The following is a 16,296-nucleotide window of genomic DNA, read 5'->3' on the forward strand; positions in this document are numbered from 1 at the left end:
TTACCCCAGCATCCTCTGCTTCTCTTTACCCAATTTTCCCACTTGGCTTTCCTCTCCCTGTTTGCCCTCTTTATACCTCTCTTGGTCCCAACGTCTCCCCTCTTCCTTTTCAGCTTTCTTCCTTCAAAGCACAGAGGACGCAGTGGAAACACAGAATGCTTCTATGGTAGCTGAGCCAGCAGGGTGAAGGGAAGGATGGGTTAAAAAATGTGGAAAAAGATGAAAAAATGACGGCAAAGCATAAGGAGGCTGAGCAAGATGTGACTTAAAGGGGTCAAAAGGGAAGCAAAGGAACCAGTCAAGAAAGAGCATAAGGATTAGAACAGTGATGGGAACTTTCTGAGGAATTGGCAAACAGAAGTCATTTGTTTTTTAGATAAGATGATCTCATATGCTCACAAGGTCTAGAATGTTCATTTGTGTTCCTCCTTCCTTCACTATAAACACTTTTAAATGATGCTGCCTCTCTGTTTGCAAACATAGAAGAAGACATTCACCACAGACTCTACAGTACATATAGATCATGCATGGGATACTGGTGCCCCCTACTCTTACTTATAATGAAGCCAGCTACTAATATGTACAAGATCTATTAATGGATAATTTGAAGTGCATGATGACCCATCCATCACTTATATTGTTAAAGGATAAAATGTGTCATAATCTGTTCATGCAAGTTTAGTTATGAATACAGGCATTGTGTACTTGTAATTGAAATACCTGCTTTTTATTATGATACATCTGGGTCAGATGGACCTTTTGCTTGATTGAAATACGTGAGTCAACAGGGACGCGGCGGGGTTAATACCCACCCAGGCCTGTTTGCTTGACCCCCTCCTTGAATTGGATGCCTTGCCACTTCTTTCTATCCTGATCAGGATGAGTGATAAAAATGCAGGGAAAGCCTCAAAGTCAATAAAAAACATAGTGAGATTGGACACAATAGGATGAGGTATATTTTCCAGTTTTGGGCATCGGGAATCAATAACTGACTAAAATTGTAACAAAATTTCCGGTGCTCCTGGAATTTTTCAAATGTGAAATTTTTAGGTTTGAGTTTCATTGCCGAGTCATTGCTCAAGTTCGGCGCAGTGGCAAAAACCACCAAAAATTGACAAAAACCAACAAAGAAGAACGTGCACAAAGAGATGCTTTTATCCAACGGTGGTGGCTGCAAACAAAAGAATGCCTTAACTTTGTTCGAATTAATGACCAGTCACCTCTGTATACCACTTTGAATACAATTGTATGATGCAAAAGAGGCTTTTACGATGTGTAGCAACTGACGCTCTCTGAGCCTCAGCCTACAATGTGTAAAACTGCAGCGAATTCAACTGAGTCATCTGATTGAGTGAAACAATAAAAGACATCGATGCTGTCATTGAGACAGCTAAGAAGGTAAACGGTTGGTTGCATTTATGGCTTTGGCATTTGCTTGAGTCTTCAAACAAAAGTAAGATCAAAAGCTTAATACTGCGTTGAAAAAAAAAACACTGCAGCAACTTTATGTCATAAGGAATAAAGGAATATACAAAAATGTTTCACAGGATCACAAACACTTTCCTGCAGTCTTAAGGGTGGGTAAGGAATAGAATCAATGTTCAATGTAGAATTTGGGTCCATGTATTTATACAAAAAAAATTGTATCCACTACAGGAGGGGTCGGGAACCAATGGCTCACGAGTCATATCTGGCTCTTTTGATGGTTGCATATGGCTCGCAGAGCCATCATAACGACATAATGTACATGTCATTTCTATCGCATAAGCAACGCATATGAGGCAGAGACAGTTTGTCCTAGTGGGGTTGCAGTAGTTGGCTGTGGCAGTAATGTGCACAGTCCAGTGACATAGAATAAAAACTTGACTCCGCACTCTGCATCCATTATGGACGTCACCATTGTCAATAGGCTCTGACTTCCAGTCAGGGCAAAAAGCATGGTAAACATACATACATTGCCAGTCACTCACATTTGACGAGCGCGACCGTGCTCGCACGCCTTCATGGTTGCAAATCTGCACAGTCGAGCACGAAAAATCAAGTGCGTAAAATTTGTTACAAGTAGAAAAAATAGGTATTGAAAGACGTCGCTTATTTTGTGTGGTCTTGACATTAATTTACGTGTTTATTTCACAAACGTTGTTAACAAAACAAGCCTGTTCCTAAGCCAGCGTTGCCCTATGCGTCGATCACGGGACAGAGTGGCAAAAAAAAAAGAAGAAAAAAAATAAAAAGACATCAACCAATGTTCTCTCTAAACTGCGCGCGTGCGCAATATCATATTCTGCGTTGGGCGCAAAAAAAATAAATCCATATTGAAAGCATAACATACAGCTATTCAATTTGTGGCATTTTGCAATGTGATTCAATGAGTGAGGGATGACTGGTTGCTACATCCAATGGCACAATTCACATACGTACTGTAAAAAATGAAAGTAAGCCACTGTTTCGTTTAGGCAGGACACAGAACTTTCTCTAACAATGACCACGATGACCACACTCTCTTAAAAGTTACAGTACTTACGCAGCCCATCATCCCCGTGTTTTATAATGCCAGCGTCCACCACACCAGCTTTAGTTAGCAACACAGTCTGGGCAACGTGGAGCAAAGGTGAGCTAGACATGCTGCTTATGTTTACTTTGGATATTAATGGAGAAAGTTAAAAAAGAAATGCAGTTGTTTTAAGATACAATGAGTATGTGTATGTGAATAATCGAAGAAAAAGTGGTTATACTGGACGGGATCTTCTCTTTGAGTGGGAAAGGTCTAGTCTGAAGCCAAAGTAGATAGTGCAGGATGAGATGGTGTGCAATTTTAAAATTCCACCTTGGCACAGCTTGATCCAGGATGAAAGTACAGACAATACAGTGCACAAAAAGCAAATTCTGTATAATTTTGTATTTTCTGTATCTGTAACCTTTAAACGGTTTGGGAGCATCATCATCATCAACACCCCCCCTCCTCCCAACCCCGGCGTCAGTAGCTTGTGAGAGGCTGGCTGCTTTAAAAGTAAATCTTGGGGTAAAAAAGTTTGGGCACCCCTGTCCTAAAAAATCAGTATTCACCCGGAAACAGGAAATGCAAGTTAACCGTACTGAGCATGTACAGAAGTTAGGCCAAGAGCGCATGTTCAGAGATGCTTCACATACTGTGAGTGTATTTACGTCGAAAGTCCTCAACATAATGAGCCATGTCAAAGGAAATTAAGTAACACCAGGGGTCAATGCGTCGATTGCAGTCTAACGTTAGACTATCTTCCACCTCGTCGCTTGATTCAGGTGTGGCCAATACGTCGAGCACACGCACATAAAGGCACGTTCTAGCAAGCCAGCCTCCTATTTACAGCACACAACAATGCATCACGATTACGGTCAGGAATGTTTGTTACAATGCTTGTTGACACTAACGCTGATTATGATGAACTAAACTTTTAGCATTTTCAAAACATTGCGGGTATAGAACGTTTGTGTTTATTCCTTGACAGGCCTGAAATCATGTGACCCTTGTGAGGACAATTGCCTAAGAAAATGGATGCATGAATGAATGGATAATTAGTTGTGTCAGTTAGTAACAGTTCCCTGTAGAACATGTTTTGCAGTCACATGACACTTATTTTTGCCTTAATATTACTTAAAACAATACCTGTATAATATTTAAAAAATTATTGACAAGAACATTTTGACATGCAAAACAATTTCATTTAGTCCATTTAGTTCTCATTTGAAACTACAAGCAACTTGAAGGTTAATCGTGAATTGTGTTTGCATTTCCTGGTTTCTGTTTTAACATTATTATTCACATTTTAATTCTTGGAACAAAGCTTCCAGGGAATCATTGCGTTGGTCCTCATACTCTAGCTGTGCTCTCAAAGGACCGAAGGTGCACATTTACGCCATGCGGTTTTCAGATGGTTGTCCTTAATTACTACACCATATCAGAAGTTTTTCGAGGAGCATCTGTTCTAAACAGGCACAATTTACTGTCCACCTGAACTGAATGTAATAAATCAAGCGCTATTTTGCATAATACATGCAAATCAAGTGCTGGCCTCAACTCAGGACTTTGTAAGGATACCCCCCACAAATAAATAAATAAATAAATAAATAAATAAATAAATAAATAAATAAACTCATCTATTTTGTAGTTTCAGAGATTTGCCCCAAAACAAATGCTAAATAAATACCCGGTCTCGTCTTGCCAACACAGCCCTACTTACTTAGTCATCGGTTGCCACTGAGGCGTGGACAAGAGGCGGCTGGGCGTCAGGCACTGTGTCTGTCCTGGGTGTCTCTGTCCACGATGTGATGTGTCTGTCCCCGATGTGGTGCGCACCTGCTCCAATGAGCTGATGCGCGTACCTGTGTCTCGTCTTAGTGATTACGGCTCACGTATATATTGCCACGTGTGTACTCTGGTATTTGCCAGATCGCTGGACTTCTTGTCATGTTCCCGCAACCCTTCGTTTACGTCCTTGCTGCTCCGTGTACCGAACCCTGTCTCATTCTCAACCTCCCCCTTACACCCGCTGATTCTGTTACTGCTGCCTCATGGGACTGTCTGCCCGTGTACCAACTGTGGACTTCATAAAGATTCCACCCAAACCATACCTGGTCTCTTAAGTCGTGCATTTGAGTTCAGCCTTGTGGTCTGGCTTATGAGAGTAATCAATCAATCATTACATTTAATGAGATACTGTACTCCCTAACACTGCCCGTACATACTGTTTTCCAATGAGTTATAGCACAAAGTTGGCAATGTTTCTAAAACAAAGTAGCCCATATCTTGTCTTTGAATATACAATGTGTCTGACAGTTTTTAGCGTTTGTGTTTAGTTTTAGTCTCCTCTCCAAATGGGGTGTCAAGAAAGAGCTTCAATCATGTCCAGGAAGGACAGAAAGACTTTAGTCACACACTTGCTGTAATCAACACAGTTGAGTTCAAGGTCTTTCACAATCCATGAACTTGCACACACAGAACACGGGAAGTAAAAATTCAAATAACAACTAAATATTGCATCTTGTTGAACTAATTTGTTTGATGATGTTAGATGTTGGCTAGTAAAGTTTCTTTCGGCATCGCTACAGCGTGTCATCTCAGATGAACGCACATATATGTTTGGCACAATTTTTACACCGGATGCCCTTCCTGACGCAACCCTTCTCAGGGAGTGGAGGCGCCAGTGGGATATGAACCCACAACCCCTGGTTTACCAAACCAGTGCTCTAACCACTGAGCTATAAGTTTTATTTTAAGGCCACCACATTTTATTTTCCCAAGAAACTTCTTCTTCTTTTGCTTTCGGCTTGTCCCGTTAGGGGTCGCCACAGCGTGTCATCTTTTGCCATCTTAGCCTACCTCCTGCATCTTCCTCTCTAACCCCAACTGCACTCATATCTTCCCTCACCACATCCATAAACCTTCTCTTTGGTCTTCCTCTCGCTCTTTTGCCTGGGAGCTCCATCCTCAGCATCCTTCTACCAATATACTCACTCTCTCGCCTCTGAACATGTCCAAATCTTCGAAGTCTACTCTCTCGAATCTTGTCTCCAAAACATCCAACTTTGGCTGTCCCTCTAATGAGCTCATTTCTAATCCTATCCAACCTGGTCACTCCGAGCGAGAACCTCAACATCTTCATTTCTGCCACCTCCAGTTCAGCTTCCTGTTGTTTCTTCAGTGCCACCGTCTCTAATCCGTACATCATGGCCGGCCTCACCACTGTTTTGTAAACTTTGCCCTTCATCCTAGCAGACACTCTTCTGTCACATAACACACCAGACACCTTTCGCCAGCTGTTCCAACCTGCTTGGACCCGTTTCTTCACTTCCTGACCATACTCTCCATTGTTCTGTATTATTGACCCCAAGTATTTGAAGTCCTCCACCCTCGCTATCTCTTCTCCCTGTAGCCTCACTCTTCCCCCTCCACTTTTCTCATTCACGCACATATATTCTGTTTTACTTCGGCTAATCTTCATTCCTCTCCTTTCCAGTGCATGTCTCCATCTTTCTAATTGTTCCTCTGCATGGTCCCTGCTTTCACTGCATATCACAATATCATCTGCAAACATCATAGTCCAAAGGGATTCCAGTCTAACCTCATCTGTCAGCCTATCCATTGCCACTGCAAACAGGAAGGGGCTCAGAGCTGATCCCTGATGCAGTCCCCACCTCCACCTTAAATTCCTCTGTCACACCTAAGGCATTTTCCCAAGAAACTAACCACCGTAGTTAAGTAGCGCATACAGGACTTGACATTTTTTACATTTTTTCTCACCAGCCACAATGAATAGTGGTATCCCAGTTATTAGCCACTCAGCATTTTCACAAGCCACAATTTTGACGTTGGATAATTATGTTAAATGAGATTATATAGGGTGGCACAGTGACGCGGCTATAAAGTGTAGGCCTCAAATTTTTGAGGACCCGGGTTTTGAATCCTGGCCCCGCCTGTGTGGAGTTTGCATGCTCTCCCCGTGCCTGTGTGGGTTTTCTCCAGGCACTCTGATTTCCTCCCACATCCCAAAAACATGCATTCGTTGAAGACACTAAACTGCTCCTTGGTGTGATTGTGAGTGTGACTGTTGTCTGTCTCTATGTACCCTGCGATTGGCTGGCAACCAGTTCAGGGTGTACCCCGTCTCCTGCCCGTTGACAGCTGGTATTGGCTCCAGCACTCCTGCGACACTTCTGAGGATACGTGACAAAGAAAATGGATGGATAGATGGATGATTTTGGGATGCCGGAGGAAACTGGAGTGCCCGGAGAAAACCCACGCTGGCAAGGGGAGAACATTCAAACTCCACACAGGTGGGAATAGGATATTAACCCCAGTCCTCAGAACTGTGAGGCCAATGCTTTAGAGCTGCACCACCATCCCACGCCATAATTTTTTAACCCTCCCAATTTTTTTTTTTAAAAAACACCATACATTGACTTCTCAGTTTGAACTTCCAGACATACTTCTGTGTGTCTCTTTTAAAATAGAAAATTAAATCCATCCATCCATTTTCTGAGATGCTTATCCTCATGAGGATCACTGTACTGCTGGAGCCTATCCCAGCTGTCATTGGGCAGGAGGCAGGATACACCCAAAACTACAGTAGTTGCCAGCCCATCGTAGAGCACATGGAGATAGACAACAGCAGCCACTCACAATCACACTTCAGGGTAATTTAGAGTCTCATGCAAGCTCCACACAGGGGGAGGCCGGGATTTTAACCCCGGTCCTCAGAACTGTGAGCCCAACGCTCCACCATGCCGCCCCTGCCGTGTCATATGAAAGAAAATTTCAAACGGGCCACTGTTTCAATAGGCCTGGTTTATTATGTCAGATGCCATTTGACAAAATTACAATAAAATATATTTTGCTGACGAGGAAGTTGCTTGCTAAGCAGCTTTATGTTAATAGTGGCTTTGTCTTTATTGTTCATGTTAGATGTTAATTATTGCCTAGCAGTCATAGTAATGTGTTCGTTCAACCTGTTTGTTTATTATTATTTATTAAATGTTGGTTTATGTATTCAAGCATTGTGAAATGTATTTTGTGATTAATGAGCTGCCGTGTTGTCGGTGACTTGTGCAGTCTAGTGCCTGTCATTGTCCTTTGAATAATATCATCATGAAAAGTTATAGTGATGTGTATACCCACTGCTGAAATCCACCAACCTTGGCTAAATGGCCGGTGTTAATGTAACCTTCGCCCCTTTTATTTCTTAATTTCCAAATGTTCAGCTCTTGTTTGGTGGCTCTACTGAGTTCCAGAGGAAAAGTGTTAAAAGGACTACATTTATATTATATATAAATACTCAACTCTGAATTTTGCATCTCATTTACGTTCATAAAGTTCATAGAAGAGACACCTCTGAAGCATAGCAGAATCTTTCTCATCATTACCAGTCAACATGGCCTCAGGGGGCTGTGTCCAATAACTGGACAAACTCACTCTACCACTTAGCCAAGCTGGGCGGGCAGAGAGGGTATCAGAATTGACTTTTTTCATCCACAGCTTGTAACTGTCATAAATGATGAATGAAGTTCATCTTCTCAGAGTGCCAAGTGCTTCACGCTTTGCTTTTGTGCTGTGAATGATAGCAAAACAAACTCTTTGTAGCTGCAAGCTGGAATTCAAAGTGTGTTAGATGACATAAAATTCATTTTGAACAGCAGCCTCTAGGATAATCCCACATAATTCTCAAATTGGTGTCGTTTAATTTAGAGAAAAAATTCTTCAATACTATACTCATCAATTGACAGGATTTTTTTTTATTGAATTGACATTCACAATTTACCATTTTTTACCCATAGAGTGACGTCTTTTTCAAATGAAATCAGAAAATGATGAATATTCATCTACATCTTTAAGTCTGTTATGCTACAGTTCCCTCTCTGATAAAAGAAATCACGTCCCTCTCCTTTTGTGCCAACACCAGCATTGGACAGTAACACCATCGGATTCACTGTTTGCACATTTGATTGACTCAGCATCTTCGGCACATTGTTATTTAATGTGAGCTGTAGAAATCTCAGCAGTATACACTGCAAGATGGACATTTACACTCAGTACAGAATCAACACACAAGCAAGAACTCCACATGTGCATTTGTCAGTATTATTAAACTTAATAGCTGGTAAAGCCGACATTGCCAATGGGAGCCTGAATCCATCAAACCTGATGTATTATCGCTTAGTCAAGAGATATTTGAATCAATTAAATTGATCATCTCCTCCTTGACCTGTCACCCTATAGTGGTTGACGAGGTTGTGTGTCCCAAAGATCTGGGAGTTAAGTTGTCTGGGGCTTTATTTCCCTGGCAGTCACCCATTGCGGAAATCTCCTCAGTCAGGGACCTGACAAAATACAGCTCTAAAACCCCCTATGATGAAAAACAATACAGGAAGATGTTTTCCCTTGCTTGGATGTGGGTCACCAGGGCCTGCTTTTGGAGACAGGCCTGGAGGTGGGGCTCAAAGGTGAGCACCTCGTGGCCGGCCCTGCACCCATGGGGCCCGCCTGGGCACAACCTGAAAGAGTAAAGTGGGTCCGCCTCCCCATAGGCTCACCACCTGTGGAAGGGGCGATAGGGGTCAGGTGCATTGTGAGCTGAGCAGAGGAGGCGACTTGGGCATCTCTCGAAGATGCCTCCTGGATGCCTCCCTGATGAAGTGTTCTGGGCACATCCCAGCAGAGACCAGGGACAACCCGGAACATGCAGGAGAGATTATGTCTCCTGGCTAGCCTGGGAATACATTGGAATCCTCTCAGAATAGTTGGAGGAAGTGGCTTCCCTGTTGAGGCTGCTACCCTGAGGACCCGACCTTGGATAAGCACAGGAAAATGGATGGATAAATTGATCATCAATCCTCTCACAGTTTTGTGTTGTGATATTTTTCAGACCAAGTATTAGTACTTGCACTTAAATTTGAGTACTGGTAAATTAAAAAGTATTGAAACTTCATCATACCATTATCTCTTCCTATTGTAATTCAATGACCTATTTAACACTGCAACCACGTGACTTATTCCATAGTTCTAGACTTCAAAATGATGTCTGCAAAAATAAATAACCTTAAAATTGACTCAGTAATGATTGTAGGTTGACAAATGGGCCATTACTTTTTCGCAGCACTGTATATGGGTTCACTCACCTCATAGAATTTCAAGGCTTTTGTAGTCTTTGGCGGTGTGTGAAATTCACCATCCATCATGAATAGCATAATTTGCAGTCCACTAACAAAATGTCATAATACGTGTTTATATTCAATTACAGTATCTCTACACTAATGACATGGCTCCTGCTCCACCTCCCTGTATATTGTTCAAGTGTTATCGATGTAATCTCTAAGCATTTTTTCGGAATGGCACAGTCCAAGATTAGATGGCACTGATAAGGATGGTGGACATTTTTGCATTTCTCTTTCAGACTTACGTGTCAGAATGGTTTAAAAGTGCAAAAAATGAAATGAAGATTAAGACCATTAACGTCAGGGGATGCTGTTTCATTGGATTACTATTTTGAAGGTGTCACGATCCTGCCGCTCCAGCCCGAGCTGTGCGGGTGCCCGCGCGCTCGCGCTGATTGGGAGGCACACATCTGCGCCTAATGCGGGCTGATTATCCCCTGTATATATAGGACGCCGATGACAACTGGTTCTCCGCCAGATCGTTGAGCTTCATGCCCCGTTCGAGTACTCCCGTATCCCTGATCGTCAACCCGTGTGTTCTGACCTCCGCCTGTTCTCCGACCGACCCCGTAAGCCTGACTCCTTTGAAACTTCTGCCTTCCTTGATCGATCTCCCGTGTACTGACTCCTGCCTGCCCGCTCACCTGCTCTCTTCACCCGACGTCCCAACTAACGCCGCTGCACCTGACTGCCTGCCCGATCCCCGACCTTCTAATAATAAACGTTTTTCCCCGAACTACTTTGCATCTTTCGTGTCCTCCTGCATTTGGGTCCTACCTCCGTTCCGATGGGTCGTGACAGAAGGGAAATGATCAATCAGTAATAAATTCCTCCCTGATTAAATGAAGACTTTGTCGAAACTAATAGGAATGGGAGCACACATTAAAAGTTAGTAGATGAGGGTTCAGTGTTTCTTTTAATGCCAGAGTTATCCACAGATTTCACCAAGAAACATCTCTAAATTGGAAAAGTATTATCAAAATTCCTCTCTTGCTCAGACATTCCAATGAGCCCGGCTGGAAAACTGACAGCCAATCAGCGTTTGCCACGCCTGTAGCGCTTCCTGTTCTGACCCATAATTGCTCACGCATACATTTCACCAAACAGAAAACGTCCACTATCTGGCATTTTGTGGCTGATTTTTGTGAAAAATAATTACAACCCAACAAAATAGAAATAGCATGATGTACAATGTTGAAGGCTGTGCGCTTGAGCCAGAATACACACATCCAGCACTTGAGTGTTAGAGAGGGGGCATGGCACTAGCTACAAACAATAACAGTCCTATTATGATGCTTTTCTGAGGACTTGGTTTCGATGTAGGGATTATACAGCAAGCGTGGAAAGACTTTTTTTTCTCCCAAATTGTACTTTTCAAGCAGTCAGCCTCTCGCGAACGACCGGGGGGATGGGGGGGCTTGGGTTGTGGAATCAGCTTGGTCTGCATGCGCCCATTGCCATAAATAGTAACCGGGAATTGTTGTGTGCTTACACATATATATCCATCCATCCATTTTCTTAGCTCCACGATAGTAGGAGCCCAGCTGTCAATGGGCAGGAGGCAAGTTTACACAAATGCAAACATGGGGAGAACATGCAAACTCCACACACGGAAGTCCGGGACTGAACAGCTGCGCCACCCTCATAATGTATGTTGTTGCTTATACAGTATTAGCACGAGGGGCTCAAACTCACCAGTTAATAACCAGTAATGATTAGATAAGTGCAAATTTCCCCTGCTGATGAACGAGCCCCAACTGTGACAGCCATAGCTGTATCCTGTCAGGTTAACCCCATGGGAGGTTAAAAAAGAAGACATTTGTGTGCATTTTCACAGTTTTGTTGCACAACACGTCGGCATCTTGGGTTAGCTAGAATGAATGGTCTGTAATGCTAAGTACTGGTGACGCCAGGGGCGGAGTCAAGGATGTTTCTTCCGCGTTTGGCTGTGAAAGCTGGCACACATCCAGATTATGCTTGGATTTAAAAAAAATGTACTTTATTTTCAATTAATGTCCGACATATATGTAATAATAATACTACTTCACATTGGGGGGTTTATTGTACATATGAAATTTGGGGAGAGTCTTCTTTTTTAAAAAAAAATGTTTTAGCATTTGGTTTCTGTGTATTTAAGATTCCAAATGGCTCAAGACCAATTCAAGCAATATTGTAATGTCTTTCCTGCTGCAAGATGTTGCTCTCTTGGTTTAAAAAATGGTGAATAGTGGAACAAAGTTGCTGAAGAAGTGTCAATTCCCCTGGAATTCATCATAAAATTAGGGTATCTTGCTTCTGTTTTAAATGCTATCTTCAGAGGAAACTCAGATCTTGAACACAGTCATTTGTTACCTCACATTTGTTTGAATTCCTCTGACAACCTCTCTCCCATAGGTGATACTTCTATCTTTAATCCATCCATCCATCCATCCATCCATCCATCCATCCATCCATCCATCCATCCATCCATCCATCCTTCCTCCATCCATCCATTTTTGATATCGCTTTTCCTCATTAGGTTTGCATGTTACAGGACACTATAGCAGCGAACTTTAGATGGTTGTGGGGGAAACACCTGACACAGGTCACAAGTCCATCACAGGAATCATATGGATAACCATCGATACGCACATCCACACCTATGTACGATTCAAAGACATCAATTCACCAACCTTACATACTGTATTTTTGCTGCTGGAGGCCCAGAGGAAAACCCACACAAACATGCCAGAAACAGATACTCAGACCAACTAAAATAAAATGATGAATAATGTCATCCTGGCTTCTTAATTTTTACAAAACTTTTGAAGCTTATTTTTTTAGCTTCAGTTGGTGTGTTCAAATTTCTACTCACTCTACTCGGGCTTTTATCTTACATGAAACATTATTTACAATGTTTGTTTGATGACACTCTTAAGTGTAAATACATTCTTTTGCAATCCTCAGATCAGTGTTTCTCAGTTTCTCCACTAAAGCACACTTGATCAGACCTATGAGGATTCTCCAGCTCACCATTGTGCCTCTCATCTTGTATCGTATTATTGTACTAGTATTATAAGCTTAGGTGTACACTGGGAGTTTAGCGTTTATTCCTTTTCCATTAGACTGGTCTGAGATGAATGCCTGAGGGTAATGCTTTGAGTTGCACTAAGGACAAAGGAAATTTTTGACTATAGTTAGAGAGATGTTAGTGTTAAGGTTCCCTTAGTTATTCAAATTTCTGCATTTTTTTCTTAAATTTCTACTGTGGCACTTGCATGCCCTACTGTGCAACAAGATTATATATTGTCTACACTTACTGAACAACAGTGAAAACAATGTCTTTTTGCATAACAAGAAAGACAGATCTACAGAGGCATGATGAGATGGGACAATGAGGTAAGAGGGAAAGTAGAATGTCTTCACAGATAGTGGAAGATGTGTGTAAGAATTGAAATAATGCAGAGATGAAAAATGTACCAGCTGCATACCACCACCTTTAAATCACATGCATGAGCACAGAAGATGAGATAATAAGGAGGAGGACAGTCTTTTATGGCTGTGCATTATTCCACTTAAATATCCATTGATAAAAATGATAAAATCACACATACTGTACAGTATCTAACACTTTAACCAACCTAGTATATTCAAAATGCTTGAGATTTCTGGACTGAAGTTGCACGCACACACAAAGGCTCACAAAGTGTCATTGGCACGCACACACATTTTGCTTCACTGTGTTTTGTTCAGTATATTTTAAACAAGCTCATATTATTTCATTTTGTAGTTCATACAGTATGTTCATACTCACTTGTTTGTCCAACCAACCCTTCCTCTGTCATGAGCACGTGGTTTAGAGGGACGTTTAATACAGGAAGAGGTCAGTGCACAGGTAAACAGTCTAAACAGGGGACAGCACAAAAACACATGGAAAAAGGCAAGATCCAAAAATTATGAAACGAGGCCAGATACTTTGAGGCGAAAAACATGGCACATGAACAAAAACAAAACTTAACTAGATTATGGTAGCACAAGAACACTAGGACGTGGCAACAAGGCAAATCAGTCATATGAATTCTGTGACTCGAAACTCACAAGCAATGACCCGGATAACTAAGAAATTATACACGTGGCTTAAATACATGATATGATTAACAAACATGTGGCAGCCACGCACAGCTGAGCCCAAGGCAGTGACATGACCACGCCCCATTCATCTTCCTGTTTATGTCCTAGACCAGCAGTGATCCTTAACAGAAGAGAGAAAAGGACAGATAAGTGGGGTCATATGAGGGGCGTTCATTAAAGATTTCCCCTGACCTACTTCCAATGAGCCGAGAGATTTGAATCTTGGCACAAATATTCATCTTTCTCTACAAAGGCTCTTGCAAGGGAGACACACTTCTCCTATCACTTTATGCAGTTTTGGAGACCTCTTCTGTAGAACTCAGCAGGTTGTGCCTGAAGCCATGCCTTGACATCAGAAATGAGGCTTTCATCGTTTTTGAATCGCTTTCCTTTTAAACATGACTTCATGGATGGACGATGCCAGTGTTTGACAATGTCATATGATGGGGCATCCTCCCCATAAACTTCTTTGTTCTCATCAAATGCCTCCGTTGGAGTGCGACCTTTCAAATACAGGAACCTGATGACTGCTCTGTACTCAAATTGCTCCATCACGCTGCCTTACTTTATTTCAGCACATGAAAATGAGAAATGAATTATGTATCAGAGCTGCAAATTACCATGTGACCGATAGAGGTGTAGGGTAATTTCCGTGTACAATTTCAACTTCCTACCTTAACCAAAAGTAGGTCAGGGGAAATCTTTAATGAACGCCCCTCTTATATCTTTGTATCTTTTTATTCATTCTTCCTTTTCCCCCGTTTATTCGAGGTCAGGCTACGGGGGCAGCAGATTCAGCATGGGCGCGCAGACTTCCCTTTCCCCAGCCACTTCCTCCAGCACTTCCTGGGGTGTCCCGAGGTGTTCCCAGTCCACCCGAGAGATGTAGTCTCTCCATTATGTCCTGGACCATCCCCGGGATCTCTTCCCAAGGGAACTTGTCCAGAACACCTCATCATTGGGGGGGATCCAAAACAGATGACCCAGCCACCTCCCGTTGCTCCTCTCAATGTGGAGGAGTAGTGAATCTACTCTGAGCTCCACCTGGATGACCGAGCTTCTCAACCTATTTCTAAGGTAGAGCCTAGACACCCTGCGGTGGAAATTCTTTTCAGCTGCTTGTATCCTGGATCTTGTTTTTTCAGTCATGACCCAAAGCTCGTGACCTTTAGGTAAGGGTAGGAAAGACTGAGAAATTGAGAGCTGCGCCTTTTGGTTTAGCTCCTTCTTTACCACAACAGACCAATGCAAAGCCCAGATCACTGTAGATGGTGCGTTGAGCTACCTGTCAATATATCATCTCCTCCCCTTGGGGCAGGATTTCATCCCGACCTGGAGAAGCAACACCACCCTGAGGATCATGGTCTTACATTTGTAGGTGCTGATTCTCATCCCAGCTGCTTCATACACGGATGCAAACCAAACAGTGACAGTTAGAGCTCATGGCATGTTGAAGCCAACAGGACCACCTAATCTGCAAAAAGCAATGATGCAATACTGAGCCCACCAAACGGGACTTCCTCTATGATGTGCTTGCCCCTAGAAAATCAGTCCATAAAATTTTTGAACAGAATCGGTGACAAAGTTTGACCCTCAACTGAAACAAGTTGGAGATACTGCTGGCAATGAAGACCAAACTCATGTCACTCTCCACATCAGGGGGTTTGGTACCCCATACTCCCGAAGAACCGCCACAGTACACAGTTAAACACCTTCTCCAAGTTCACAAAACTAATGTAGAGAAGTTGGGTGAAATCCAATGCACATATATACAGTGTTCCGTTGCTAAAATGTGGTTCCCTTTATGAGGCCAGATTTGTGTGTGTCTGTTTAGTTTTTACAGTGTAGCAGCCTTTTTTTTTTACAGCGTATGAATGTGGATTGTGTTCTGTATGCTGATTCGCTAAGGGAAAAAGCATCATGTTCGGCATCCAGATTGGCTAGGGGACTGTAGATCATTGTCAACCGCCCTAAATACCGGGGCTACCGCCGCAGGGGTTACTGGACTTGTTACATAATTGTTTTATTGTGTAATACAGTATATGGTTTCCTCTCGCATCCCAAAAAGCATGCATTAATTTGAGACTAAATTCCTCCTACGTGTGATTGTGAGTTTGACTGTTGTCTGTCTCCATATGCCCTGCGATTGGCTGTAAACCAGTTTAGGGTGTATCCCTCCTCCTCCCCAATGACAGCTGGGATAGGCTCCAGCACTCCCACGACCCATGAGAGGATAAGATAAACTTGCAAAACATTAGATTCAGCGCTCAAAACCAAACATTGTTGTCGAATTAGACACAGAGTCAAACAAAATTAAAAAGACCTATCAGTCATTATACAACATAGAAGAAAAGGAAAACCCAATGATCTGATTTTAAAGCTGTGGAGATCATCTCTATTGTTCAAATAGGAATGCCTTTTGCAAAACAAAAATACTGTTTGGCACTTGTAATAAATAAATAAATAAATACATTTATAAAAGCACTAGGTCAAAAAATATTA

General features: G+C 42.3%; 1 protein-coding gene across 6 annotated transcripts in view; it reads right to left on the reverse strand.

Moving 5' to 3' along the window:
- lrfn5a (leucine rich repeat and fibronectin type III domain containing 5a) overlaps window positions 1–16,296 on the reverse strand; it is a 160,880-nt gene that overhangs the window by 84,723 nt on the left and 59,861 nt on the right. For 2 of the 6 annotated variants that reach the window (XM_061843342.1, XM_061843343.1), the window contains one exon: window positions 13,478–13,567. The exons of 1 other annotated variant lie outside the window; for it this stretch is intronic. In XM_061843342.1, the coding sequence (XP_061699326.1) occupies window positions 13,478–13,508 (31 nt within the window). In that variant the 5' untranslated portion in view covers window positions 13,509–13,567. Of the gene's footprint in view, window positions 1–4,217; window positions 4,334–13,477; window positions 13,568–16,296 lie in introns of those variants that run through there. 3 more of the 6 variants (XM_061843347.1, XM_061843345.1, XM_061843346.1) reach the window with 3 other exon arrangements.

This window comes from Syngnathoides biaculeatus, chromosome 15 (genome assembly GCF_019802595.1).
Source record: "Syngnathoides biaculeatus isolate LvHL_M chromosome 15, ASM1980259v1, whole genome shotgun sequence".
Classification (NCBI taxonomy): Eukaryota; Metazoa; Chordata; class Actinopteri; order Syngnathiformes; family Syngnathidae; genus Syngnathoides; species Syngnathoides biaculeatus.